The sequence below is a fragment of the Macaca fascicularis genome, chromosome 1 (genome assembly GCF_037993035.2).
Source record: "Macaca fascicularis isolate 582-1 chromosome 1, T2T-MFA8v1.1".
Classification (NCBI taxonomy): Eukaryota; Metazoa; Chordata; class Mammalia; order Primates; family Cercopithecidae; genus Macaca; species Macaca fascicularis.
Window position 1 is genome coordinate 219,929,734 of NC_088375.1, and position 26,848 is coordinate 219,956,581.

Consider the following 26,848-nt stretch of genomic DNA (forward strand, 5'->3'; position numbering starts at 1 on the left):
GGCTAAGGAAGGCTCACATAGTCAGGACACCTGGCACTGATGTCCAAGAGGTAACTTTCCAAGGAGTCCCCAGGGTCAAGTCCATCAATCCGACTGTCAGAGGAAGGGTGACCTTCGAGTGTCACAGTCTGTCTGGCAGGGACCTGATGTCGCTTCCTCCCTTTGCAAGGACGGTGGGGTGCATCAAGGTTTGCAGGTTTAAAAGAGGGGCTGACGCCAGCTCTTAGAACACTCTGCCAGGCCAGTGTCGCCATGGGTGTCTAGGAAGACTAGGCAGGCGCCCAACGCAGTGTTTAACACGGTGGGGCTGAAATACCAGACCCTGACAAGGGAAAAAGTCCATCCAAAATTAAAAAGAGAAAATAAGGCATTTGGAATGCCGATGTTAAAAGGAGAAGGTAATCAGAGAAGAGAAAAGGAAGTCGGTGGAGAGTTCTGTGAACATCCTGAAGATTTCTAGGTACTTTCTGGTTTTATTTTCTTCTCTGTGGAACAGTGCTGGCTTCTTCCATATCTAAATGCCCTTCAAAATGTGCCCGTCTTGATTTATAGCTATCATTAATATTACCTTTATGCGGATTGCACATGATTTGGTCAGATGGCTCTTCCTTTTTAATCTTTTATTTCGCAAATGCAGAAAAGCAGAGAAAGAGGCAAAGAGAAGGGGGAGGAGGAGGAGACCGATGTCTTGGGGTAACTGGACACACATGTGAGGATGGAGATGAAAGGGGGAGAGGTCTGGAGGGCAGGTGTGTGGCAGAGGAGCTGGGGAAAGATGGAGAAGGTGGCAGGTCCAGTCCTCTTCTGGGGAAGAAAGGAGAGATCTGGGAAGAGTTGAGGTCTGGTGGATCTGGGGCTGCTATCTTGCGGGGGCTGTGAGCAGGGTCAGCACACACAGGCTGCTCCACACCCACCCACGACAGTGGCTCGCAACTGTGGCTGCACTTTGCAACCACCCGGGAGTGCTTAGAAATCCCAGAGCAGGGGCCACACCCTCACCCCACTTAGATCACAATGCGGAGAGTCGGTGAGGAGAGGTGCAAGGCATTAGTAATCTTTAATCTCCTAAATGACAAAAGTCATAAAGACGGTAAAATTCATGGGAGGGGTCCCTGAATATCAAAAAGGGCCAACCCTTGGGTATGGCGGCTCATGCCTGTAATCCCAGAACTTTCGGAGGCTGAGGTGGGAGGATCACTTGATGCCAGGAGTTTGAGACCAGTCTGGGCAACACAGAGAGACCCCATTTCTACAAAAAATAAAAATATTAGCTGGGTGTGGTGGTGTGTGCCTGTGGCCCCAGCTACTTGAGAGGCTGAGGTGGGAGGATCACTTGAGTCCAGGAGCTCAAGACCAGACTGGGCAACACAGCAAGATCCCATCACTACCAAAAAAAAAAAATTATCTGGGTGTAGTGCCATATGCTTGTGGTCCCAGCTACTTGGGAGGCTGAGGTGGGAGGACTACTGCAGCCTGGAAGTTTGAGGTTGCAGTGAGCTGTGATCACACCACTGCACTCCAGCCTGGGCAACAGAGCAAGACCCCATCTTAACAAAAAAAAGGGCCAACTCTAGGACAGTGATGAGAATCAGCTCATTAAATAATACAGTTTCCTGGCCCTCTCCAGATGTTCTGATTTAACGGGTCTGGCGTGGGGACTAAGATCTGTATTTTTAGCAAAACATCTGGGTGGTTCTGATCAGGAAACTTTGGGAAAATCTTCCTCTAAGACTTTGCCCTAAGAAAATGTGGATCTGCAGACTGGTAGCGTCAGCACCATCTGGGAGCTTGTTGGAAATCTAGCGTCTCAGGCCTGCTGAGACAGAATCTGCATCTTAACCAGATCCCCAGAAAATTCACGGGCACCTTCGAGTTTTAGAGACACTGCTGTCTTCTAACTGGCCTGGTTTCTAGAAAAGTCAGTAGCAATTTTGGCCATTTGTTTTCCCTGATATGTATAAAGAGAAAGCAAAAGACTGAAATTTGTCATCTGAAGTTGATCTTGTGCACATTTAGAAACAGTCTGTCAGCTACAAACCAGGACCTGCAGCGATGACTCAGATTTTATAAAGCTGACTGCAATGTGTACACAAACAAGGCACCGTTTCCTGAAATTTCAATCACGCTGCCTTTTCAAGCTGATTTTGCTGTGAGTTTTAGAATTCAAACTTCATGTTAAATCCTCCCCACTTATTCACCCTGTTTAATTAATTTAGTTTCACGGCACCAAACAGAGTAGCTGAGATTTGTCTAAGTACATATGCCCTCAATTTCCCATATAAAAGACCATTTCATCAATTTTCAGTAGTAAAGCAAATGACAGGGACCACCTTACCGCCTTCTCTTCCGTCAGTTGCCTGATTTTGGCTTTCAGCTTCTCCTCTTGCTCCAGCCTCTCCTCGTTCAGCTGCTTCTTCTCTGCCAGATGCTCCCGCAGCTTTTCTTGCAGTAAAGACTGCTGAGTTTCTTGAGAACTGTTGAACTTGATCTGAAATGAGAGAAAAGTAAACCGATGCTGATGGGGGACAGGCCTAACTAAAGAGTCTTTCCACATTTGTTTACCAATTGTTTACCTTTCATGGGACAAAGGTTTACCCAAAAGTTTCTTAAAATCACAGAACACCACAGCATGCAGTGATTAAGAATTCAGACTCTGGATCTAGAAAGAATCCCAGCTCTAATTGTTTCTAGACACTTCCTCATTTAGAAAATGAAGTTAATAACAGTATTGACCTTTTAGAGTTGTGAGGATTAAGTGAGATAATGATGGAAAGCTTTTAGCAGTGCTGAGCACATAGTAGGTGTCTAGTAAGTGGTAGGTGGGTGTGAGAAAAAAAAAAGCAGTCACTTAGGAGCCAGGAGGCTTGAACATTTGTCTTGATTCTTCGCCCATTAGCTGTGTGACACTGAAATTGTCCTTATCTGAAAAATGAGGAGAAGGGACTAGACCAGGGGTTGGCAAACTACAGCCCACAGGCCAAATCGGGTCCACTGCATACTTTTGTAAATAAGGTGGCTTTTTTTTTATTTTTTATTTTTTCCTGAGCTGGTGTCTTGCTCTGTTGCCCAGGCTGGAGTGCAGGGACACGATCTTGGCTCCCTGCAAACTTCACCTCCTGGCTTCAAGTGATTCTCCTGCCTCAGCCTCCCGAGTGGCTGGGATTACAGGTGCCCACCACCACACCTGGCTAAGTTTGGTATTTTGAGTAGAGATGGGGGTTTCACCATGTTGGCCAGGCTGGTCTTGAACTCCTGACCTCAGGAGATCCAACCACCTCGGACTCCCAAAGTGCTGGGGATTACAGGCATAAGCCACTGTGCCCGCCATAAATAAAGTTTTATTGGAACCGTGGCATACTTATCATGCCCATTGCCTACATATTGTCTATGGCTACTTTCATTTTACTGTAGTAGAGTGGAAGAGGTATGAATATGGTCTGCAAAGCATAAAATATTTACCACCTAGCCCTTTACAGAGAAAGTTGCCAATCCCTGGACTCAAGCCTCTGTGGCTGATTGGCACCGTGGTCCCTTCTTCACCCCACTCTATCCATGTCTAGGGCTATGTAACTTGCAGTGCCCGCCCATATTTTGCCTCCAGACACTGAACTCAGCCATGTGACTTGCTCTGGCCAATGGGATCTTAGCAGACATAACACAAGCAGAAGGTTGAAAAACACTATGTGATTGGGCCACTTTCTCTTCTACCTCTGCAGTCTCCCTGAGAACAGCCTAGATTTGCTTGCTGGGGGATGAGGGACACATGGAGCTGAGTCACTCCAGCTGAGGCCAGTCTAGATCAACCAAAGGCCAGCTAACACCCAGACAAGTGGGCAGGCCCATCCAAGGTCAGCAGAGCCACCTTGCCACTGACCCCAGACACGTGAGCAGTAAATAGCAACTGCTGAATGCCGCTGAAGTTTTGTGGTTATTATATAACACTCTTATGGCTATAGTTATCAGAATGATATAACCCCTAAAGCTCATTTGCCTCTAGAATATTTCTTTTCTTTTAGTAATTCTGCTGCCTGTACTATAGATAGCTGTATTTTGTCCACTGGATTTAACAAACACAGTTTTCAAAATCTGATGGCATTAAGGCCAGGCACAGTGGCTCACACCTGTAATCCCAGCACTTTGGGAAGCTGAGGTGGGTGGATCACTTGAGGTCAGGAGTTCAAGAGCAGCCTGGCCAACATAATGAAACCCCATCTCTACTAAAAATATAAAAATTAGCAAGGCATGGTAGCAGGCGCCTGTAATCCCAGCTACTTGGAAGGCTAAAGCAGAAGAATCAATTGAACCCAGGAGGCAGAGGCTGCAGTGAGCCGAGATTGCGCCACTGTACTCCAGTCTGGGCAACAGAGCGAGACTCGGAAAAAAAAAAAAAAAATCTGATGGCGTTAAGTCTTCTGGGCCTTTGACAGAGGAAAACAAACAGTGTGGTTGGCCCAGGAGGCCAGACAGATGGCAGCACCCTGTCCTTGTCCTTACCCTCCTGGGAGATCTTAGCCAACCTTTTCTGTACCTCTTTGTGTGCAAACAGAGAAATCATTTCACCTGTTGGAGGGTGTGGACTGACTAGCTGATAAAGAAAAAACAGGTTTCAAATGCACAGTGCTATATAAATGCCAACCAGGGGCTGAAATGAACTTTGGAAAAAAAGAAATTAAAAGAATTACCTGAAGTTCCTGGGTCTGGCTCATAAGTTTTTTATAATGTTCCAGAAGATATATCAGATACAAAGAGAACCCTTAAAAAAAGAGAAGCAGGAAGAATGTAAGTATCAATTCAATTCAACTCCAAAGCTTGCAGACAGGTGGATGAAGGCAACGTTGCCATCCCATCAAAACAACATGAGCTGTCATCCAACCTGTGGTTTTAAAGTCGTTGATAGGCAGCCGGGCACGGTGGCTTAGGCTAGACATGGTGGCTCACGCCTGTAACCCCAGCACTTTGGGAGGCTGAGATGGGCAGATCACCTGAGGTCAGGAGCTCGAGACTAGCCTGGCTGGCCAACATGATAAAACCCCATCTCCACTAAAAATACAAAAACTAGCTGGGTGTGGTGGTGCATGTTTGTAATTCCACCTCCTTGGGAGGCTGAGGCATGAGAATCACTTGAACCTCGAAGGCAGAGGTTGCAGTGAGCCCAGATTGTGCCACTGCATTCCAGCTCGGGCAACAGACAGAGACTCGGTCTCAAAAAAATAAAAATAAAAATAAACATAAAAATAAAAAAAGTAGTTGATAAGCCTTGGTTGAGCTCACATTCAACTTTCTTTTTGGAGGTGGAAAATAAACCATCAACAGAACACCTATTAACTGCCTACTGTGTGTAAAGCATGGTGCTAAGTGTGGGGGATGGTCAAAAGCCAAGACCTCCAGGGGCTTGCAGTTCAGTCCGACAGACAAGGTGTAAATGCCTGCTGGAAACACGCAATGACCTCAGGTGGCGTGTAAGTGACTGCTGAAGGAGAGGGGAGGGTGAGGGTCTCAGAGGAGGGAGACATCATTCCTGGAGTGAGCAAGTAAGGCCACTTGGTTGAAGAACCACTGGGTGTGGGTGCTGTTGGGTGGGCAGAATTCAGTGAGCCGGGGGAGGGTGCTTCAGAACAGGGGTGTGTGGGGCTGAATGATGACCCCCTACGATTCCAGGTCCGAATCCCTGGAACCTGTGGGTGTGACCGTACGGGGCAAAAGGAGCTTGGCAAATATGATTTAAGTTCAGGATTTCGAGGTGCGGTGTTCTCCTGGATTATCTGGGTGGACCCAATGTCATCACATGGCTTCTTATAAGAAGGAGACAGAGGGAGGTTTGACCACAGACAGAGGGGAAGGTGATGTGATGGAAGAAGAGAGACCGGAAGATGCCACGTCACTGGCTTTGAAGATGGAGGAAGGGGCCACGAGCCAAGGAATGCAAGGAATGAAGCTCTAGAGGCTGAAGAAGGCCAGGAAACGGATGCCGCCCTAGAGCCTCCGGAAGGAACTTTAACCCGGTGAAACCGAATTAATCCTGAACGCTAAGAGAATAATGTGTTGTTTTAAGCCACTCTCTTGTGGTCATTTGTTACAGTAGTCACGGGAAGCCATAGCTTCGTACAGGGATGTGGGGGTGGTGGGGGTGGGTTAGGAAAAGGCAGTGCTCCTCCAGGGAAGTGCTGAGCTTACTTGGGCTGGAGTAGATGATGGGAGAGGGAGGAGCAGATGGTGGAGGAGGCGTGGAAGGGTGAGGTCAAGCTGTGACAGGCCTGCAACCATCACCTTGAGAGAGGAAACTTGATTTAAACATGATTGAAAGGTGCCCAGTGGGTCCCCATTTTATAGATGAGGCAGTGGCATTCTGAGACACGGGCCTGCCCGACGCCACACAGCAGGCCAGTGGCTTAGCCAAGACTAATTGGTGTGACTCAGGGTCTGAGTCACTATTCTAGCAGCTGGCAGAACAGTGAAGTAGCCTGATGAAGAGTGGTGTGTGTGTGTATGTGTGTTTCTTTTGCAGAAAAATAACTGGGCTGCATTCGAGAGGCTGGAGCTGGCAGGGCTTCTTTGCTGCAGCACTGCTGATAGGTCCGGCCATATTGCTGGTATTGCACTGCTGACATTGTTGAGTCTGTGCCGTGGGGGCTGCCTTAGGCATTGTGGGATGGTTAGTAGCATCCCTGGTCTCTACCCACTGGATGCCAGGGGCACCCCCACTCACCCCACCCCAGTTGTGACAACCAAAAATGTCACCAGACGATCCTGGATGTTGCCTGTGATAAGCTCCCCTCCTCCGAGTGAGAGGCAGGGAGCTCTGCTAAGGGCCCGAGAGACGCCCAGGAATTCAGTGCTGATCCTCTAACCGAGGGTGGGAGAAGCGAGGAGGAGAAGGAAGAAAGGGAAAGCCTTTCAAAGCGGTAGAATGGTGGCCGCGCCATCAGACGGGAGAGAGACAGGGTGGGGTTGGGGTGGGCTGTGGCAGGGGGAGAGAAGCCCCCAGGCTGTTTCAGACATGCTGAATTGGAGGCATGGGCAGGACTCGAGGGAGGGATGGTCAGCGGAGAGCTGGACATGCTGACTGGCAAGGCCGGCCCAGCCCAGCCCATCCAGGGTCCTCGTGTGAATGAAGAAAGAGGCCCCCTTCTTCCGGGTGGCCATGGCCCCCAGCCAGGGACCCCACCTGCTGCCTCGGCTGGACTCCCTGCACCATCTTCCCGGCAGCCCCTCCTGCAGAGGCGTCCGTGTGGATAACACATAGTAGTGGCTGGGGAAGCCCGGAAGTGCAGAGTTTCTTTGTGAGAAAGGAGACGGGGTGGACCAAGGGCTGACTGCACAGGAGAAGACACCCTCGTTAGGGACAGGAGTTGGTGAAGGGGGCTGCTGGGAATGAATGGAAAAGATCAGGAGGGAAGCAGAGTGCCCCAGGGCCTGAAGAGCTGAGGGGCAAAAGGGTTTCAAAAAAGAGAACGAAGAGTGTTGGGCAGGTCAGAGACATGGTCCCCGAGAGGGTGGTGGCCCAGTCAGTGCTGCAGGGGGCCCACGTCAGTTACTTGGCAGAAAGGCCAAGAAGTTGGCAATGAAGACCGAGGGTGCAACATGCTTATTAAAGATCACAGGTGAAGACAGGAGTAAGAGCAATTGAAAAGGAGCAAAAGAAGCGATGGATTCCAGAGAAGAATGATTTTTTCAGGATGGTAGAGCCATCTTGAAGTGCCCCTTCGATGGCAAAGGGAAGGAACTAAGAGGAAAAGAAAGGCCGCAGACGCCAAAGAAAGAAGAATTTTGTGCACAAGGTCCCTGGGAAGGAGAGGAAAGGGGAGACAGGGCAGGGTACGTGCTGCATCTAGGAGGAAGACCTCGTGGGGATGATGGAGGGAAGGAATAAAAGATGGACACAGAGAGAGAAAGGAAGCGAGGAGAACATGCTTGTGCATGGGGCAATGCACCGTTCGGAGGATTTCCAGCACAGAAACGTGAGAACAGCAATATTATAATAATAGCACACCTCCTGTATGCCAGTGCTATGCCAAGAGTCTGATACATCTTTCTAATCATTATAAACAACCTGGCAAGGAAGTGTGTTCATATTTATAGGTGAAACGACAGAAGCTCCCCAAGGTTAAGCTACAGAGCTGGTAAGTGGTAAATCAGAATTCAGACCTAGGTCTGTCACTCTCTTTTCAAAGGGTTTGGAGGCTTGAGAGTACAGGGTTTGGGTTGGTGCATTGGGGAGGTGCATTGCAAGGATACCAAGATGGCGGAGGAAGTGAGATGGCTGAGCTGACATTGGCTTGGCCCATTGGACCAGGTGAATACAGACATCTGTGGAGGCTCTGTTGGGATAAGTCTGGGATTTTGCTTGGCTGCAACGTGTGACCCAGGAACCAAAGGAGAAGGATGAAATCATAGTTGGGATCTGAGGAGGACTAAGGCGTGAGGGAGTTGAGGATGCTGAAGGGGAGGCCAGTATTTGATCACGTTTCTATTTCTAGATGAGATGACTAACTGTAATGATAATGGGATTTTGCTCTTTGGGGGAAGCAACAAGTCTTTCTTATACTTCTGTTTACAAAAGTTATATATGTTGCAGAAATTCATGATGTGGGAAGTGTTTGCTGCTGTGTCTTCCTGTTCGGCATGGTGGCTGGCACACAGGGGCCCTCAACGAACAGTTGTTGAACAACTGAATGGAAGTCAAGGTCCAATGCAATCCCACCCTGCTGCGATAATACTCCTAACAGTTTGATGTCTTTTTCTCAAGGTTGTTCTTTTGCTCAGATACTGATATCTAAAAAAAAATAAAAGCACACTAAGCATATTGTATTGCAACTTGCTTTCTTTTCATTTAAAGACACAGTGTATCTTGGATATCTCAGTGGTTTGCCATGCATGCAAGAAAAGTCCTTTGTTTGTAACAAAGTCTTGCAGAAATAGACACAAACGATGGAGCTTGCAGAGAAAAATGTAAAAAGTCCTTTCCTTCCCTTATCAGAGGAACCCTGAGAAACCAGGCAGGAGGAGTATTCAGCTGACTTTCAAGGTGCCGCTTAAACATTCTTATCCTCCCAGCTGAACCACAAAGCAAATCCTCCACCCTTCCGAACACACTGGACCCCACCAGGCCTCACCTTGTGGGTTACACGTGACATCTCACACAAACACTGCAAGTCGTTTCCCTGACGTTTAGCCCACCTGGATTCCTCTGGGGGATTCGTTTCAGGACTTACGTCCTAGTTTGTGACGTGTGTTTTATCTCTTAGGAGGATGTTCTAAGAGGCAGGTAGCCCAGTGGTCAAGAGCAGGCGGTCTGAGGTTGGAGGGGCGTGGACTGGGTTGCAGCTTGGTCACCCGGCAGTCGGGACACCAGAGCCACTGTCACGACTCTAAGGAGGAGGCCTCTAGAAAGGGCTGTTGGCTTCAACCCAATTGAGGGCTCACAGCTAAGGAAACCCCATTTGCTGCTAAATGGAGACAGGGCCGAGGCTCCAAAGGATGTCACCTGGGTGCAAGTAAACCAGGCTATGCGGCCCACATGCCTGCCTGGCTGGTGGCTACCCATGTTTAGGTCAGATTAAGTCAACAAGTATTGGAGGCTGACAATGACAGCAGCCCCCACCGAGTATGAGCTGCCTGTGACCAGCACTGCCATGCGTGTATCCCATCACTCAGTCCTCATATGCCCCTAAGAGACTGGATGGCCATTTCATGAGCAAGTAAATGGAGACACAGCCACATCACGTAACTGCCCACATAGCTAGTAGGTGCACAGCTGAAATTCAGGCCTTGGCAGTAGGTCCCCAGTGTCCCAGCTTGGAACATTACTGTGATACAGATGGGGCTTTCTGTGGTTATGGCGCAGGGTAGGAATCAGATGCAGTTTACCTTAGGGAAAGACGACTCTCAGCTCTGTCGCTGGCCGAGCCGATGACAGCACCCATTCTCGAGGGACTGGGCACGTGCCTGGTACCTTGGTGCATCTTCAGAGGCAGTGTGTATGTGTGTAGGGGGTGGGGGTGAAGGGGCAGGGATCATAGGAAGATCAGGGTCACGAAGACCTCCGTTTGAGTCCTAGCCCTAATGTACTAGCTGTGTGACCCTGGGCAACTTTTTAACATTACTGTGTCTCAGTTTCTTTACTTTTAAAATGCAGGCTGGGCGCTGTGGCTCACGCCTTGTAATCCCAGCACTTTGGGAGTTGAGTGGGTTGCTTGAGCCCATGAATTTGAGACCAGCCTGGGCAACATGGCGAAACTTCATCTCTACAAAAAAACACAAAAATTAGGTGGCATGGTGGCACATGCCTGTAGTTCCAGCTACTTGGGAGGCTGAAGTGGGAGGATCGCTTGAGCCTGGGAGGTGGAGGTTGCAATGAGCTGAAATCATGCCACTGCACTCCAGTCTGGGCAACAGAGCAAGACTTTCACTCAAAAAAAAAAAAAAAGATAAATAAAATAAAGATGGTAATCATACCTGCCTCCCTGGGTAGGTGGGAGGATAAAAGTACACAATGCGTGTGAAACACCTAACACAGTGCTAAGTCCCCAAGAGGAGTTAACAACCCGTGCTTTCTACCCTTCTCTTCGGAGCCAGACATGCAGGCGGCTCCTGGGAGTATACGGGATGGCGATGAATAGACTGGGGACTCCCTGTCAGCCTCTGTAACGTGAAGTGCCTCGAATCACCTTATCCTGGTGGAGTAATCAGAAAACCAGCTTTGAGCCAGTTACCTCTTTTCTAAAATGAAGATAATGGGCCAATTATTAACTCATAGAGTTATTGTGAGGATGAAATGAGATCATGTATAAAAAATGCTGAGAACCGTATCTAGAATACAAGTCCTCAGTGATGAATGACTGTCATTGTCACCATAATCACCGTCATCACTGTCATCATTACCTTCCTCCTTCCTCCTCGTCCCTCCCCCTCCCCATCCTTCCTCCTCATCTTCCTCTTCCCGATCCTCCTCCTGGACTAGCCCTGGGCTAGGAATTAGGTATAAGAGTAGAGAATATGGGGCATACTCTAGCTCACCCTGTTCTTTCAGTCTTTTGGGCACTTGACGTAATATTGCTTGTACTGGAAGAGAAAATGCCTTTTACCATCAACTTCCTCTTCTGCTGAGTGGACAAAAGATGTGCCCTGCTTACCAACCTTTCTGTTATTCTCCATTCTTTTAGTTGTAATCACAGAATATGTAGCCAGCAAACCACCGTTTCCCCAACGAGTGTTTCGTGGAACATCATTCCAAGAGGTTAGCTGGGGGCGGGGGTGGGGGTAAGGGCATCAAGAAAGGGGACCAGTAGTTGGGAAATACTGCTTTCTTTTTCCCCTTCTTGTTGACCCAGGGTGCGTGTTAACCAGGGAGGGATTCTGCAGAGACCTGCTTAATGTCCTTCAAATCTCCCGACTCTATGAAGTCAGAATGAAATGGCTGGTCTGAGGAATGCTGCCTAAAATCAGTCTTCCTTAGCTTTTCTGGAATTACTGGCCTGAAAGCTTAACTTTACAATCTGCATTTATTTATTTATTTATTTATTTATTTATAGACAGGTTCTCACTGTGTCACACAGGCTGCAGTGCAGTGGCATAATCATAGCTCACTGCAGCCTCGAAATCTTAGCCTCAAGGAATCCTCCTGGCTCAGCCTCATGAGTAGCTGGAACTACAGGCCTGTGCCACCATGCCTGGCTAATTTATTATTATTTTTATTTTTTTGGAGATGAGGGGTTTCATGACATTGCCCAGGTTGGTCTTGAACTTCTAGTTTTAAATGATCTTCCTGCCTCAGCCTCCTAAGTTGCTGGGATCACAGGCATGAGCCACTACAACTGACAGCAACCCACATTTCTTAACAGTAATATATGCCTAGATTTATGGACTTAGTCTAGATGACTAAAATGGTCTTGGGAGTGGGAAGGGGACAGTGCACACATAGCTTGGCTCTGTTATTACCAGGATGGAAATCAGGGTCTTTGTTTTAGTTCCGGTCTTGAAGAACAACGAGAACTCTGCTCCATGTTTTACCGCATTTCAAGTAAGCTCACGACTCTGCCTTGATTGCAAGAACAGTAACACTCTCTGCTATATGATGAGGGGAAGGTTCCTACATCAAAATTAATGTTGGTTTTGCTTGTGCTTTTTAAGAATGTTACCCCACCTTCTGGATACTTTGGAAGCATCCTGCGGGGGATGTTGAAGCGCCAGGGTTGAAAATCACTCCTCTATTCTTACTCCTTGTGGAAAGAATATAAAACTGAGGCAGGCTCTCTGGAGGGTGATTTGGCAAGGAGAAGCAACAAGCTTCAAAATGTTGGAGTTCCTTAAGGTGCAGCCCTGGGCTCTTTCCCTTCTCTCTCATTAATTTCATGTCAGTCATGAGCTTCCATGAAATCAGGCAAAACATGGAGCAAAGTTCTCCGGCTGTTCTTCAAGATTGAAGAATAAATAATCTTCCGAAGTGATACCATTCACATCTATGGCCTTAATCTTCCTTCCTGCTTTGCTTCCTGCCTGCTTGCCTCCCTTCCTGCTTTCCCTCCTGCCTTCCTTTCTGCCTTCCTGTCTTCTACCCATCCATTCATCCACCCACAGACCCACCTATCCTTCTATCCACCCACCTTTCCTCCCGTCCATCCATCCACCCACCTACCCACACTTCCATCCATCATCCTTTCATCCATCCATCCATCCATCCATCCACCCTTCCATCCATCCTTTCTTCCATTCATCCATCCATCCTTTCTTCCATCCATCCACCCACCCACCCGTCCATCCATCCTTTCTTCCATCCATCCATCCATCCATCCATCCATCCATCCATCCATCCATCTACCCACCCACCCTTCCATCCATCCTTTCTTCCATCCATCCACCCACCCACCCACCCATCCATCCATCCTTTCTTCCATCCATCCATCCATCCATCCATCCATCCATCCATCCACCCACCCACCCTTCCATCCATCCTTTCTTCCATCCATCCTTCCATCCATCCATCCATCCATCCATCCATCCACCCATCCATCTACACTTCCTTCCCATTCATTCCTCCATCCCACAGATATGTATTAGGCCCCTGCTGTGTGGCACGTGCTCTCTGGGTGCTGGGGATACATCATTATTATCTAGCCCGACAAGACACCCGGGTAAACAGCTGTCTCTTGGGCATCTCATCTCAGATGTCTCAGAGGCACCTCACACTCCTCTTCCCTCTCAAACCTGGGCCTCATCTTGCGTTCCTTGCTCTCAGTTTTAGTGAAGAAATCACATCTGTCTTTTACACACACCAGAAACCAAGAGGTCCTGTTGACTCTCCTCTATCACCTTCCTTCCAACCATCTCCAGTCCTACCACTGAGGCCTGTTGATTTACCTCTTACTCGCTCCTGAATCTGAATCTTCTCTTTCTCCATCCCCACCCTGCCCTAGGGTGGCCTTGTCATCTCTTATGGCAGCCTCCCAAGTGGCTCCTGGGGCACCACGCTGCCTACCCTCCAGGACGTTGTCCGCCTGCCACCAAGATGATTGTCTCAGAATGCAAGCTTGTCCAGCTCCTTACTTAAGACCTTTCACAGGCTTATCTCTGCCCTTAGAATAAAGCTGCTCACCAGGGCCCTGCAAGATCCCACATCATGGCCCTGGGAAGCTCCCTGGCCAGCCTGCCTGGCCCTGTGCCCATTTCTGTTAGCCCCTTGTGCTCTCCATGCTCCCCCTGCCACCACACTGCTCCTGTGCTCGGAATGCTCTCTCTCCCTTCTTTGGCAAACAACTCCTATGCATCCTGCAGATGCCCTGCTCTCCCTGACCAGATCGAACCCTGCACTGCATAGCAACTGTCGCCACTCAGCTTTCATGTTTGTTCGAGTGATTGTCCCATTAATGCCCACCTCATCCTTCCCCCGAGATCATAAGCTCTTTGAGGGCCCAGTATTTTATTATAAAAAATCTCAAATGTATGGTCATATTGGAAGAATTTTACAGTGAACCATATACGCACGACCTGATTCTACCTGTTCCTGACCCCATTATGTCTCTGCCCTGCACAGCATGTGGCGTCTAGTAAGCAAGCATGCAATCAATCTTTGTTGAAAGAAAGTGGTTCATGCCTTTCCACTTCTAGGAAAATAAGGATAATATAAGCAGGTATATGTGCAACAGTGTTCATCTCAGCATGATTTATGAGTGTGAAAAACTGGAAATCACCTAAGTGCCCATGATAGGGGATTGTCTAAAACAATGGCACATCCCACACAATGGAATCAGTAACCGCCGTCAGTAACAGCGATGATGTAGGTCTGTGTCTACTGACGTGGATGATGTACCATTAGGAACAAACCAAAGAAAATTGGGGATAATGTGACACTATTTTTTTGTAAAATTAAAAGTCAATAAACATTCAGTAATGCCTATTGTGTGCCAGGTACTGTTCCAAGTACTTTCCATGTATTCATGCATTTTAATGATCACAACAGCCCTAAAGGGTGGGTACTCCCTATTAGCCTCATTTTACAGATACGGAAACTGAGGCATAGACAGGGTCAGTGCCTAGAATCACGTGGCTATTTCCACGGGAAAATGCCTTGGAAGTTAAACAGCGTAATGAGACTTTGCATAATTTTGATTTAAATTTCCTTTTGCTTCTGTTTCATTTGTCTTCAGTTATCATGTCTCACTTGTGCGTTTTTTTTTTTAATGGAAAATTACGCCTCAGGCAGAGAAGCAGGGGGTTCTGGAGAAAGGAGTAGACTTGGCCAGATACCCAGGATGACTTCCTCAACAGATGTCCCATCATGCTGAGATTCAACACGACATTTTAGAGTCATGCAACCATGTGAGAAAAAAAGTCCCAGTAACCTTTGTCAGCGCTGGAGGGCAGGATCCCAAGGTCCCGGAGGAGCTGCTCCACCTCCTCCAGCCAGGACAGGGCGTGCCTCAGGATGTCCAGCACCACCTTCTGGAGCCCCGAGACAGGTGGGCTCACCTGGAGGTGCTGAAGAAGGTCGACCTCCTTCTTCAGGTCACTGGTGCAACAGGACATTTTCATGCAAGCCTGCAAAGAGGTGAGATCATGAGGAGCCCAGGCCCTGTGGCCAGAAATAGGCCCTGACGTGAACCTTCGAGGAACATTGACTCTGCAATGAAGCAGGCAGCGCCACATATTGGCCGCCTTGGGAGGGCTCAGTTTTTTCTTTTTAAAAATTTTTATGTTTTGACAGTTTTTTTTTTATATATACTCTAATTTGGACTTTTGATGGTCAAAGTGAACCCACTGTTAGGTATATGAAACCCCAAAGCTAAAGTGCCATCAACAGTTTGGCTGCAATGAGAAGCAAATGTGGCTACTTCTTTTTTCCATTCATCAGAATTCCTGCCAAGATCAACACACAAGCTGGTCGGAAAGCGTGGTTTCCTGATTTGAAAGGGTGCTGACAAGCCAGCATTTGCACGAACTCCCTGAACAGGAGCTGCTGATTTCCAGAGAAAGCAGCAGCCACCGCCTGCTCTGATAAGCCATGCTCCAGGGTGGGGGCCGCAGGGCTGTGGCCAAGTCCTCTGGTCCCTGCTCCTCCAGAGTCAAAGGCAATGGTGTGGCAACCGCCTTTTGTGTCTGGGCCAAAAAAAGAAAATGTAAATAAAAAGCAGGAATGTTTCTTTGGTTTCTCTGGAAATAACATGGGGGCTATTTAAAAAAAAGTCTTTTTGGTTGGGGATGGGGGCCGCTCAAAGTCCGTATTTGAAGATGCTCAGGCATCTTTTGTGGACACGCCAAGTTCTTCTGGGAGGCATTTTTTGAGGCCCTTTGTTTTTTCTTCTCCAACAAGAGGAAAAAGTGGACAGAAAAGCCAAGCATTTCTGCCTAACTTACTCCAAAAAAGCTGGGCAATTTCCCAAGTAAGCAGCACAAACATTAGACAAAGCGACCATTTGTGGACAGCGTAAGGAGGGGCCACCTGGCAGCTGTCCAGCGACGTCCTCAGCTTCTCGATGTTCTCGGTGGTCTCCTCCTGCTTGGAGTTGCTCAGCTGGGTTTCTTTCTGTAGGGTCCACTTTTTCTGCTGAAAATTGATGTTGTCCTCAGTGACCTGGGCAATTTTCTCTATTAACTGGTGAGAAAAAGAAAAAGAAAAAAAAAAAAAAAAGATGCAACATACAGGGACGGGGGGCTCTGGGGGAAGGGGAATGGGAGAGGGGAGAGATGCAACGTAAGTCCCTGTCTCAGCACGGGAGGACGGAGGCCCTGATGTGTCTCGGCGATGGCTGTCAAGGGGGACGTCGGTCCTGTCACCAGGGAATGAATCCCGGAATCAGAGACTTTTTTTTTTCTTTTTTTTTTCTTCGACGGAGTTTCATTCTTGTTGCCCAGGCTGGAGTGCAATGGTTTGATCTCGGCTCACCGCAACCTCTGCCTCCCAGGTTCAAGCGATTCTCCTGCCTTGGCCTCTGAAGTAGCTGGGATTACAGGCATGCGCCACCACACCCAGCTAACTTTGTATTTTTAATAGAGATGGGGTTTTACCATGTTGGTCAGGCTGGTTTCGAACTCCCAACCTGAGGAGATCCACCCGCCTTGGCCTCCCAATGTGCTGGGATTACAGGCGTGAGCCACCACACCCGGCCGATCAAAGATTATTTTTAAGATCCAAAGGCCTGTCTTGTGGCCCTGAGTTTGTTCCAGATTCTTCTGTGTTGTATAGGGAGTCAGAACACTGAGCCTGATATTATGGGCTCATAAGCAGCAGGTCAGGTTCTTCCACGCCCACTGAGAGCAGCCCACGGCACATTTTCCCATCTGTACTTTGACACAGGGGGCTAGAAAGAGTAGTGGAAGAACAGCAAGGCAATCATTACAGCCAGACGTCTGCCCTCACTGCCACTGTCAACTTTTCTCCTCTGAAGGAAGGCGCCAGAACGCACTGGCTGTGGGGAGGCGGCTCCGTTTCTCCCAGTGCTAATGGAAGCTAAACATGCATGTCTGGAGACCAGAAGTAAGCCCGAATGGTTTAATTTGATTTTCACAGACACATTTCAAGGGAGTTTTAACTGGCTTTTACTTTAAAAGCCAGGAAATCCCATAAAATCAAAACAAATCTTTATGGTGTAGCAACAGTGTGAAAAATATGCCACCAACAAAAACAGAAACATATGCTCCCAGGGTCTGGAATCCAGATCCCCGAAGAAGAAGAAGAGGAAAGTGAAGGAGCCACGTGGCGGGGACAGCAGACTAACCTGTTGGTCGGTGACGGGCTTGTCTGGGAATGGCTTTGCCCGTCCATAGGTGGCCTTGATGACTTGACTTCTGAAGTGCTCCAGCTGCAGCAGAAAGGGGGCAACGGTGTCAGGGGGGCAGTGGGGGCCGGCAAGCGGGGGCAGCGTTGCCATGGCAGGGTGCGGGAAACACCACTTAGCAGGGTTTGCACGCCTGAATGACCATTCCGCGTTATCAGAGTCTTCACTGCTCACGGGGAGCGGCGGTACCCACAGAAGAAAGGAGAACAGCAGGCTTTAATTACTTTTTAGGCACGCCTGCCTCACCCGAACGATGCCTGTGGTCAGTGCACACACATGTCTCAAGCCCTCAGAAGAGCCTCTTGCTGCCAATTATCCAATGGGAAGTCTGGGGCCGGGAGCGCTGTTCCATAATTGCTAAGTTGGCACCAGACTGTGAAATAAATATTGAGGCTGTCGGTCCAAGTAAATTGTGTAGTCAGCAAGGAAGCTCGGCGAGAGGAGAATGTTCTCCCTTTCTCCATTTTGTGCCTGAGCCCATAAGCGTCCTGAAGACTGTCCCCACTGTGTTCACCTCGGTATCCCTGGAGCCCACTACAGTGCCTGGTGTGGAGGAGACACTCAAACACCCAGCTCACCTTTGTTGGATGCCTGTACACAGAAACATCAGCTAAAGCCAAGGGCCTCTATTTCTAGCGGCTTTCACTGAGCCCCTCCTGGGTGCTAGTGTTTTCGGGTTAAGGCTGATGAAATAGCAGTTACATTAAGTCCGGGCTTACAGAATCACAAGTCCAAGGTGTCCCGATCCCATCAGATGTTAGAGGTAAAAAGGAGCCCGACTTTCTCTGGAAATTTACCAACATGGCAGCCCCTGGCGTGAGTCTCCAGTTCCCTGGCAAAATGTGGTTATTAAAGGCTCCAAAGCAGAGCCTTGAAGGGACCAAAAGGGCTACTGCGTCAACCAAAAAGTCAAGGGGACCCAAGACACAGGTATTTACTGAACAGGGGAAGTTCTAATGGGAAATGTCTTAGGGACATCTCTGCAATGACCCTGCCAGGAGAAGACCAGGTGACATGAGGTTCTCAAAGCCATCCTCTGGTTTCATGGCCAAGGGGAGGGTCCCAGCTCACCCAAAGAATTGATTGTGTAGAGGAAGCCCTGTGAACGATGGTCCCCCCCATTGCCATTAGGGGCTCCCCATAGGAATGGCTGTCCAGGGCCATTGGGAGGGAGAGGTCATCTTAGACATGGCCTTGGGCCTGGGGTCACTTGGCTGGGGAAGGGCAGACTGTTGGACAGGAGCAGGGCCTTGGAGATACAGGAGCGGGAAGATGCTGGAGGCAGAGACCGGGCTTGTGCTCTCTCTGGAGTCTAGATCTGGACCAGTCTCAGGACCTCCAGGGCTCCTCCCAGATGACCTCTGCCCAGAGCTGGAACAAGAATCTTGGCCCTTGGGCAAAGAGCACAGGTCAGGCCCTCAAATCAGGTTTGTGTTGCGGGGAAGGTTGAGGGTAGCCAGTGTGCACAGGGAGAGGCCCAGACGGGCAGGTTCTCTGCCCTTGATAAGGGGCTGGCACCCCCACAGGAGAAATGGTGCTGGGGGTGACAGTGGTGAAATTTGAATTTTAGGGTGCAGGGACAAAGGCCTGGTCACACTGCCTGGTAAGGCTTGGATAGTAGAAAATGGAAGAGCTTTGGGAACTGAGCTGGGTGGTTTGGAGGGATCCTGGCTTTTAACCTTTCTTGGTAGTTCACCGACCCTCCTGAGAACCCAGTGGGACACATGAGGAGCCCTCCTTACCAGTAATAAAAATACACACACACACACACACACACGTGCGCACACAAACCATTCTGTGGATCCCCTGGAGCCGTGGTTTCCAGGAGAGGGACCCCTGTGGAGGAATCTAGGGTGGTCCTGAGGGTCACATGCCCTCCCATCTTGGTTTCCTGTTTGCCTTCCCTTAGCCCTCGGTAAACTCTTGTTTGCACATTCTGGCCCTCATGACTGTCACATGTGCCAGGAAGGGCCACTGGCAATTTCAGGCCACAGCATCAGAGATAACGTCACCTCCAGATCAGGTCAGAGTGGCTCACCCGCAGCCGGGAGTTTCTCCATCCAGCATGCACTTTGGACACTCTGGGGTTTTACCTTATTAAGAAAAGTGGCATTTCCTTATAGATACTGACTGCAATGTCTGCTGGGGCCCGAGGGGAAGAAAGATTGTGGTAAATGTCAGGACTAAAAACATTAGGGAGAAAATGCTAGAGACACCACTGGGGGCAAGGGGCTCGGTTAACTGGGGGCAGGCATGGAGCCGGGATTGGCTGCCTGGTCCGAGTCTCAGGTCATTGTAAACTATTCCAGTGGGAGGCCTCCCAGTAGCAGAAACCTGTTTAGCGATGTCCACGGGGGTGGGGAGCTGCAGACAGCCTCTGCTCATGAGATAAATGGGAGAATTAATAATGCACGTCTGTCTTTCTACCTTGGGCGTCCTCCTCTCTCACCCCCACTGGCTGCTTGGGTGCAATCATTGTGGAGTGTGGGCCAATGAGGGGGGCTCTGGAACACGCCTACCTGACCTACTGCCCTCTCCAAATTGATTTTAATGAGGCTCTCTCTGTTCCCCATTTCTTGCAGCTGAAGCAATTTCCTTCTGGAATCCTCCTGAAGCTTCTCTTCAACCTGAAATGACGATGAAAGCGAGTGCTTGCTGCTAATGTGATCATAATGCACTCTGGGGAAATTCCTCTAGGACATCTAATGGCCGTGGGGGGTCCCAGAGGGGTCGGCACAGCTGCAGCCCACATGGCAGGGGTCACAGGCGTGCATGGGGTGGAGGCAGGCTCGGGGGCACTGTCTGTTGGGGGAAAGGGCCGGGCTCTGCACCCTGGGCTCAATGTTTGTCCTACCCCAGGCTCTAATCCAAGCTCGGTCCCTAACAAGCTGTATAATCTCAGCAAAGTCATTTCACTGCTCCGTGATTCAGCGTCCTTATCTGTCAAACGGGGTGATACTAGTTCCCTCTTCGCAGTTATTGTGGGGATTTTAAAAAGCTTGGAATAGTGACAGCACCTCGTAAGGGCTCTATAAGGGTGTTAGATGTTGTAACCTAGAACAGGTGGATGACAGTAGCCACCATTCAGCGTCATCCTAACACCATAAGGAACCACCGCCCATCGTGGGTACTTGGTAAATGTTACTGCTGGGTTTATTATCGTAACTGTTTATTGTTACCACTTCTAGCACACTTACCAAGGGAAACTGCTCTGGAAGACTCGCTAAGCAATGGCTAGTAAAGAATTGTAGCCGGCAAAAGAAGGCCCATTCCCCCCCCCCCCCCCCCCCCCCCCGCTTGCTTGGGTAATGGGTAACTCGAGGTGAGCTCGGGTGTGTTCGGTGCTGCCCTCTGCTGGCCATTACGGACCCTGCAGCTGCTCAGTTCATATCTAAACCATGAACCTTTTGGGCATCTGCTGAGCCAGGGCTCAGGCACCCCTAGGAAATGAGACAAACTCTCCTCGATGAGAGGATTTTGTTCTGAAACAACCTCACAAGTGGCTTATTAGGGGGCTAGAGAAGGGTCACATACATTTCATGTAAAACACCCAGAGCAACCTGTAAAGCTTTCTTCTGAGTGGCAAGGGGCAGCCAGTCCCCAGTGAGCTGTTTCCCGGGAAGGCCGGCTAAGCTCTCTGGGCCTCAGTTTCCTCACTTACATCCTCTCAGGTGTAAACATACCCCGACTTCTGTTTCAGAGGACGTTTTTCAAATGCTGCAAAAGCAGAGGCTGTCCTGGGCTCTGTTCTGGCTCCTCCTCTCAATGTATGGCCTCCCCGCCCCCATCCCCAGCTCTGGCAGTCCTGTTCCTCATATCACTGCCACAGCAGACCCTTGGCATCGGCTGTCAGAGGTTTATTTATTGAGCTGCTCCCCTGTGCATGGTGATATGGTTTGATGGTGTCTCAACCCAAATCTCAACTTCAATTGTATCTCCCAGAATTCCCAAGTGTTGTGGGAGGGACCCAGGGGGAGGTAACTGAATCATGGGGGCCGGACTTTGCCGTGCTATTCTCGTGATGGTGAATACGTCTCACGAAACTGATGGGTTTATCAGGGGTTTCCACTTTTGTTTCTTCCTCATTTTTCCCTTGCCACTGCCATGTAAGAAGGGCCTTTCTGCCATGATTCGGAGGCCTCCCCAGCCATGTGGAACTGTAAATCCAATTAAACCTCTTTTTCTTCCCAGTTTCGGGTGTGTCTTTATCAGCAGTGTGAAAATGGACTAATACACATGGTCTCAGGCTAGGCCCTGAGCACCTTTGGCCGTGATACCTGGCCCCCTTGCCTCTAATTTATTTCCTTCTAGAACATCCTTCATGGTCCTGTAAGAAGGTTGCCAAGCGGTGGGGCAGCACCGTCTGGCAGAACTTCCTGCAATGATGAAACGTTCTAACTCTGTGCTGTCAAATAGGGTGGCCACTGGCCACATCTGGCTACTGAGCACTTGAAGTGGGGCTCCTGTGACTGAGGAACTAAATTTTACGTTATATTTAATTTCACCTAAATGGCCACACGTGGCTAGTGGCTGTGCCACAGTAACTGGAGTCAGACAGGCCTGGCTTCCCGCAATCTTGGCTTTGCCACTTACTGACTGTGTGCCTTTGGGTAGTGACTTGACTCTGTGCTTTGACTTCCTCATCTGTAAAACAGGAATCTTGAAAAGCTCCAATATATTTTTTAAAATAAAATAAATTGGGCATAATAATTTCTAGGTCAGAGTTGTTGTGAGGATGAAAAGAGATGAGATGTTTGGCATAATGCCAAGTCCATGTGGCTATCATTTTCACCATTATTATTAATCACAAATTTAATCATATTAGTTCCCTGTTCAAGAACCTCAGTAGCTCCTCACTGCCTAGGTAGTCTACAGCCCAAGCTCCAAAACTAATGAAAAACAGCAAGCCGAAGATTCAAGCCCACATGCACCCCAATAAGATAAATAAAAACGAATTCACACCTAGATACATCCTAATAAAACTGCTGTAAGTCAAAGGAAAATAAACATTTAAAACATTCAGAATATAAAAAGACTATATAATGATGCAATAGTTAGGTTATAGCTTGCTTCTCTCTTTTTTTTTTTTCTGTCGTTTTTTTGAGACGGAGTCTCACTCTATTGCCCAGGCTGGAGTGCAGTGGCACGATCTCGGCTCACTACAACCTCTGCCTCCCAGGTTCAAGTGATTCTCCTGCCTCAGACTCCCGAGTAGCTGGGATTACATGCATGCACCACCACACCTGGCTAAATTTTGTATTTTTAGTAGAGATGGGTTTCACCATGTTGGCCAGGATGGTCTTGAACTCCTGACCTCATGCTCTGCCCGCCTTGGCTTCCCAAAGTGCTGGGATTACAGGCATGAGCCACCACGCCCAGCTAGGTTATAACTTACTTCTAAATAGAAATAATTGGCGCCAAAAGACAATGGAATGATAGACTTACTGTCATCTATAACGTGCTCAAAGAAAACAATTGCCAGTGTAGAATACCTAGTCAAAATATGTTTCATGAATGAAGGATAAACATAGAAATTTTCAGACACATGCACATGCATACACACACATGCATGCATACACACACGTGCGTGCACACACACACACATGCACACACACACTCCTGAGAGAATATGACACCAGCAGAGCCATGCTGAAGGAAAACACTAAAGGATGTTCTTCAGGCTGAAGAAAAATGATCTAGATGAATGATCAGAAATGTAGAAAACACATAATAGTAATGTGTAGATATGGATGTTGACTATAGAAAAATACTAATAATGTCTTTTGGAGTTTCAAATATAGAGAGAAGTTTAGAAAATGAAAACAATGGCATATAAGTCTGGATGGGGTAAGTGAAGTTAAAGTGTCAATGTCTAAGTCATTGTGTTAACAAGAAGAAGGATATAATTATTGATGAATATTGAATTTTGGTAAGTTGAAAATGCATATTGTAAAATTTAGAATAATCACTAAGACAGTGAAAGAGTTAAAAACTCACTAAATATTAGATTTTGGTAAGTCATGAATGCATGCGATTGTCTTATGATTACTAAAAGACGGGTAAAAGAGAGAAAATTTCCAAGCTAATACAAGGAAAAAGGGAATGATAAAAAACTGTCAACTCAAAAGAAGGGAAGAATGGGGAAAAAAGGAACATACCATAGGTAGTACACCTGGCCCTGAGCAAGAAGATAAATTTAAATCCCCATATACCAGCAATTACACTAAATATATTTGGACTGAAAGACAAAGATGGCGGAACTGTATAAAACTTATGTGCTGTTCACATGAGATACACATTGTAAAATAAAGATTGACATAAAAAGTGTGAAAAAGATAGTCTGTGAAAACTCGAATCAAAAGAAAGCTAGGTTAGCCAATGGAATTACCTTAATGACAAAGACTTTAAGGGAAAAACATCTCTAGCAATGAAGAGGAGCACCTTGTGATGGCCAAAGATTTGATTCGATAGGAAGTAATGAAATGGTAAATATATATGCATCTACTAACACAGCCTCAAAATATATAAAGCAAAGATTGACAATATTAAAAAAAGAAAGACAAATCCATGATCATGATAGGATCTTTAAACAACATGCCTCTCTCAGTGGCTGACAAAACACACAGACAAAAAAAAAAAATCAACAGGAACATTTAAGTTTTGAGCTTTATTGGCAAGCTTCATTTAATGTCCATATATAGAATACTAAACCCAATGACTGCAGGATGCATATTCTTTTCAAGTGTACGTGTGGAACTGCAGTCGGCCACATGCAGGTCATAAAACAAGTCTCAATTAATATCAGAAGATTGAAGTTACACAGAAGATGTTCTCCGACCACAGTGGAATTAAGCTAAAAATCAGTAACAAAAAAAGGTAAGCAGAAAACCCTCAAATATTTAGAAATTAGGAAATAAGCTTCATAGTAACCAGTGGGTGAAAGAAGAAATCACAATGGGGATTTGGAAAATATTTTGATCTGAATAATAATGAAAATACTATGTACTAAGACTTGTGGAATGCAGCCAAAGCCTTGCTTAGAGAAAAATTGATAGCCCAGAGAGCATTTTGACTCCATGTTCATGACTACAACTATTTAAAAGAAAAATATACCATAGCAAATTCATTTTCATTGAGAGGGTATTTTCTAGAGCAAAGTTCATTAAACCAATTGTTTAACAGATTTCTAAATGTTTCCATTTTCACTTTAGTCTCCTGAAATTATTTTTATCTGGATCAGTTCTTTTGTAGGTAAATTATACAATTATGATTTGATTCATCTATACGTTTTTCTGGACCCTATCAAATATTTACCAATCACAGGTCTGTTATTGTGGGTTTTATTTTATAGTTCTCATTTCTACCATGTCCATTTTCCCCAGATTATATTTTACAAATCTAACTTTTTCAAGAATATTTGATTTTTTAAAAGTGATTATTTTAAATTTTTGTAGAGACAGGGTCTCACTATGTTGGCCAGGCTGGTCCTGAACTCCTGGCCTGAAGCAACCCTCCTGCCTCGGCCTCCAAAGTGCTGGGATTATAGGCATAAGCTACCGCACCTGGACAAGAATATTTGTTTTTTCTCTTAAGTTTTAATCGATAAATAAATTTGACTCTGTGTAGTTTTAACTGTTGATTTTAATTTTGTATTATTTCTGCCAAGTCTAGTTATGCCTGGCCAACTTTTGCAGGCTTCAATACTATCCATAAGATGTGATTCTAGTGTAGTATACATTTCAGTTTGTGAGGTTTTAATGATTTGACTTCTGGTGACTATACTCACATTCATATTAAATAAAACTGGAGAAAAACTAGATTATTTGCTTTTATTTCTCAGATCATGCCTGTGAACCTCCCTTCACATAGAATTCCTCTGCCTTTTAGATTTGTTCTTAAAATATTCTCAGTTGTGGCTGGGCATGGTGTCTCAGGCCTGTAATCTCAGCACTTTGGGAGGCTGAGGCAGGAGGACTGCTTGAGGCCCGGAGTTCAAGACCAGCCTGGGCAACATAGTGAATCTCTGTCTTTATTTATTTAAAACAAATTCTCAATGACAACCATCTTCTAATCAAATAAAGTAGATGATTCAAATGGAAAGAAATACATTCTGTCCAGACTGCTCAGGACTCTTAAGGATATTTTTAAGTAATCCATCTACCTTGGTCTCCCAAAGTGCTGGGATTACAGGTGTAAGCTACCGTGCCAGCTTTAATTTAAATTTAAATAGCCATGCACAGTTAGTGGCTACTGTGACGGATAGCACATGTAGGGAGTATGCAATACAAATTTTTCCCCAGGATGGGAAGGGACATTAAAATAATTAAGCACCACTAAACTCTAAACTGGGATTGGGAGGCTGGAGGTGGGTCTCATTACCAAAAAGCAAGGAACAGTTTTAGAAGGCAGTGAGGAATAGCGGGGTTACTCACAGGGGCCTTGGAGTCAGACCAACCTGGGTTCAAGTCCTGCCACAACTACATTATGGAGTGAACTTGGTCCCTTTCCATGTGTGAGCCTCAGTTTTCTCAGCTGTAAGAAGGGTTAATACCAGCATAGGCCACTTAGAGGACTAACAGGGATGATGAGTGGGGAGCTACTGCCCACACTGCTCTCTGGGCCTGTCGTCCACTACGTACCTTGCTCTTTTCTCTCAGAGTCCTAGAGATCACGCTTTGTTCAGTACAACTCTTCCTCAGCTCCGCCCTGAGCTTCTTCATTTCTTTCTCCATGTCTTGGATTTGCTGAAAAAGTTTCAACAACAGAGGAGTGAACCTCCCTGATGGGGGCAGGAGCTGCCTTCTCGGCCGAGAGGTCTGAGCCCTCATCACCCCTGGCACCCCATCCATTAAGGTGGAAACCTTGTCTGGTATCAGCTTGTTTAATTCCTTCTCCCGGAGGAAGGTTTTACATCTCTCAGCAAAATAGACTTTATTTTCCAACGGATACATTAAAAGTTCTGGATAAAGGAAATTAGTTTCTTTTGGAAATCAGTACAGCTCCTGGATTAAGGACTACAGGACATCCATCAACTCACTAGAAACCCTGCTCTTGGGGTATATTTTTGAGTTCAACCTAAAGGACCAGCTGTTTGGAAGACTCAACAGGCAAGGTCTAGAAGAACGGAACAATGAAATGTTTCTTTTTTGTTTGAGGCAGAGGGTAAAATGTTCCTGGCCTGGAGGAATGGCGCCAGCGTGGGGAAGAGCAAGTTGGGAGAAGCTGAGCTCCCCAACGAGTGGAAAACGCACACCTGGTGATGTGCGGGGTGGATTTGGAGGGTGTGAGGAATACACCTCCTTCGACTTTTAATGGTCCTATTTTCATTGTATTTACTTTTATGGTGTTACCTTCTATATGAGGCAAATAGTGTGTGTGTGTGCGCGCGTGTGTGTCTGTGTGTGTGTGTGACAGTCTCGCTCTGTCGCCCAGGCTGGAGTGCAGTGGTGCAATCTTGGCTCACTGCAATCTCTGCCTCCCGGGTTCCAGCAATTCTCCTGTCTCAGCCTCCCAAGCAAGCAACTGGGATTACAGGCGCACGCCGTCATGCCCAGCTAATTTTTTTTTTTTTGTATTTT

General features: G+C 47.3%; 1 protein-coding gene and 1 long non-coding RNA gene across 21 annotated transcripts in view; one reads left to right on the forward strand and one right to left on the reverse strand.

The window, feature by feature from the left end:
- FHAD1 (forkhead associated phosphopeptide binding domain 1) overlaps positions 1-26,848 on the reverse strand; it is a 156,571-nt gene that overhangs the window by 53,498 nt on the left and 76,225 nt on the right. For 13 of the 20 annotated variants that reach the window (XR_012425833.1, XM_065529680.2, XM_065529694.2 and 10 more), the window contains 7 exons: positions 25,910-26,014; positions 19,790-19,897; positions 17,211-17,294; positions 15,935-16,087; positions 14,838-15,033; positions 4,683-4,753; positions 2,336-2,488 (listed from right to left, as the gene is read on the reverse strand). Coding sequence is in view for 19 of the 20 variants with exons in the window: in XM_065529680.2 (XP_065385752.1) it covers positions 2,336-2,488; positions 4,683-4,753; positions 14,838-15,033; positions 15,935-16,087; positions 17,211-17,294; positions 19,790-19,897; positions 25,910-26,014 (870 nt within the window). In the remaining variant the exon portion in view is untranslated. The remainder of the gene's footprint in view (positions 1-2,335; positions 2,489-4,682; positions 4,754-14,837; positions 15,034-15,934; positions 16,088-17,210; positions 17,295-19,789; positions 19,898-25,909; positions 26,015-26,848) is intronic. The other 7 variants (XM_074019591.1, XM_074019596.1, XM_074019586.1 and 4 more) reach the window with 1 other exon arrangement.
- LOC135967248 (uncharacterized) lies at positions 370-15,633 on the forward strand. The gene is made up of 2 exons (XR_010581249.2): positions 370-460; positions 14,695-15,633. It is a non-coding gene; the product is annotated as an uncharacterized lncRNA (long non-coding RNA).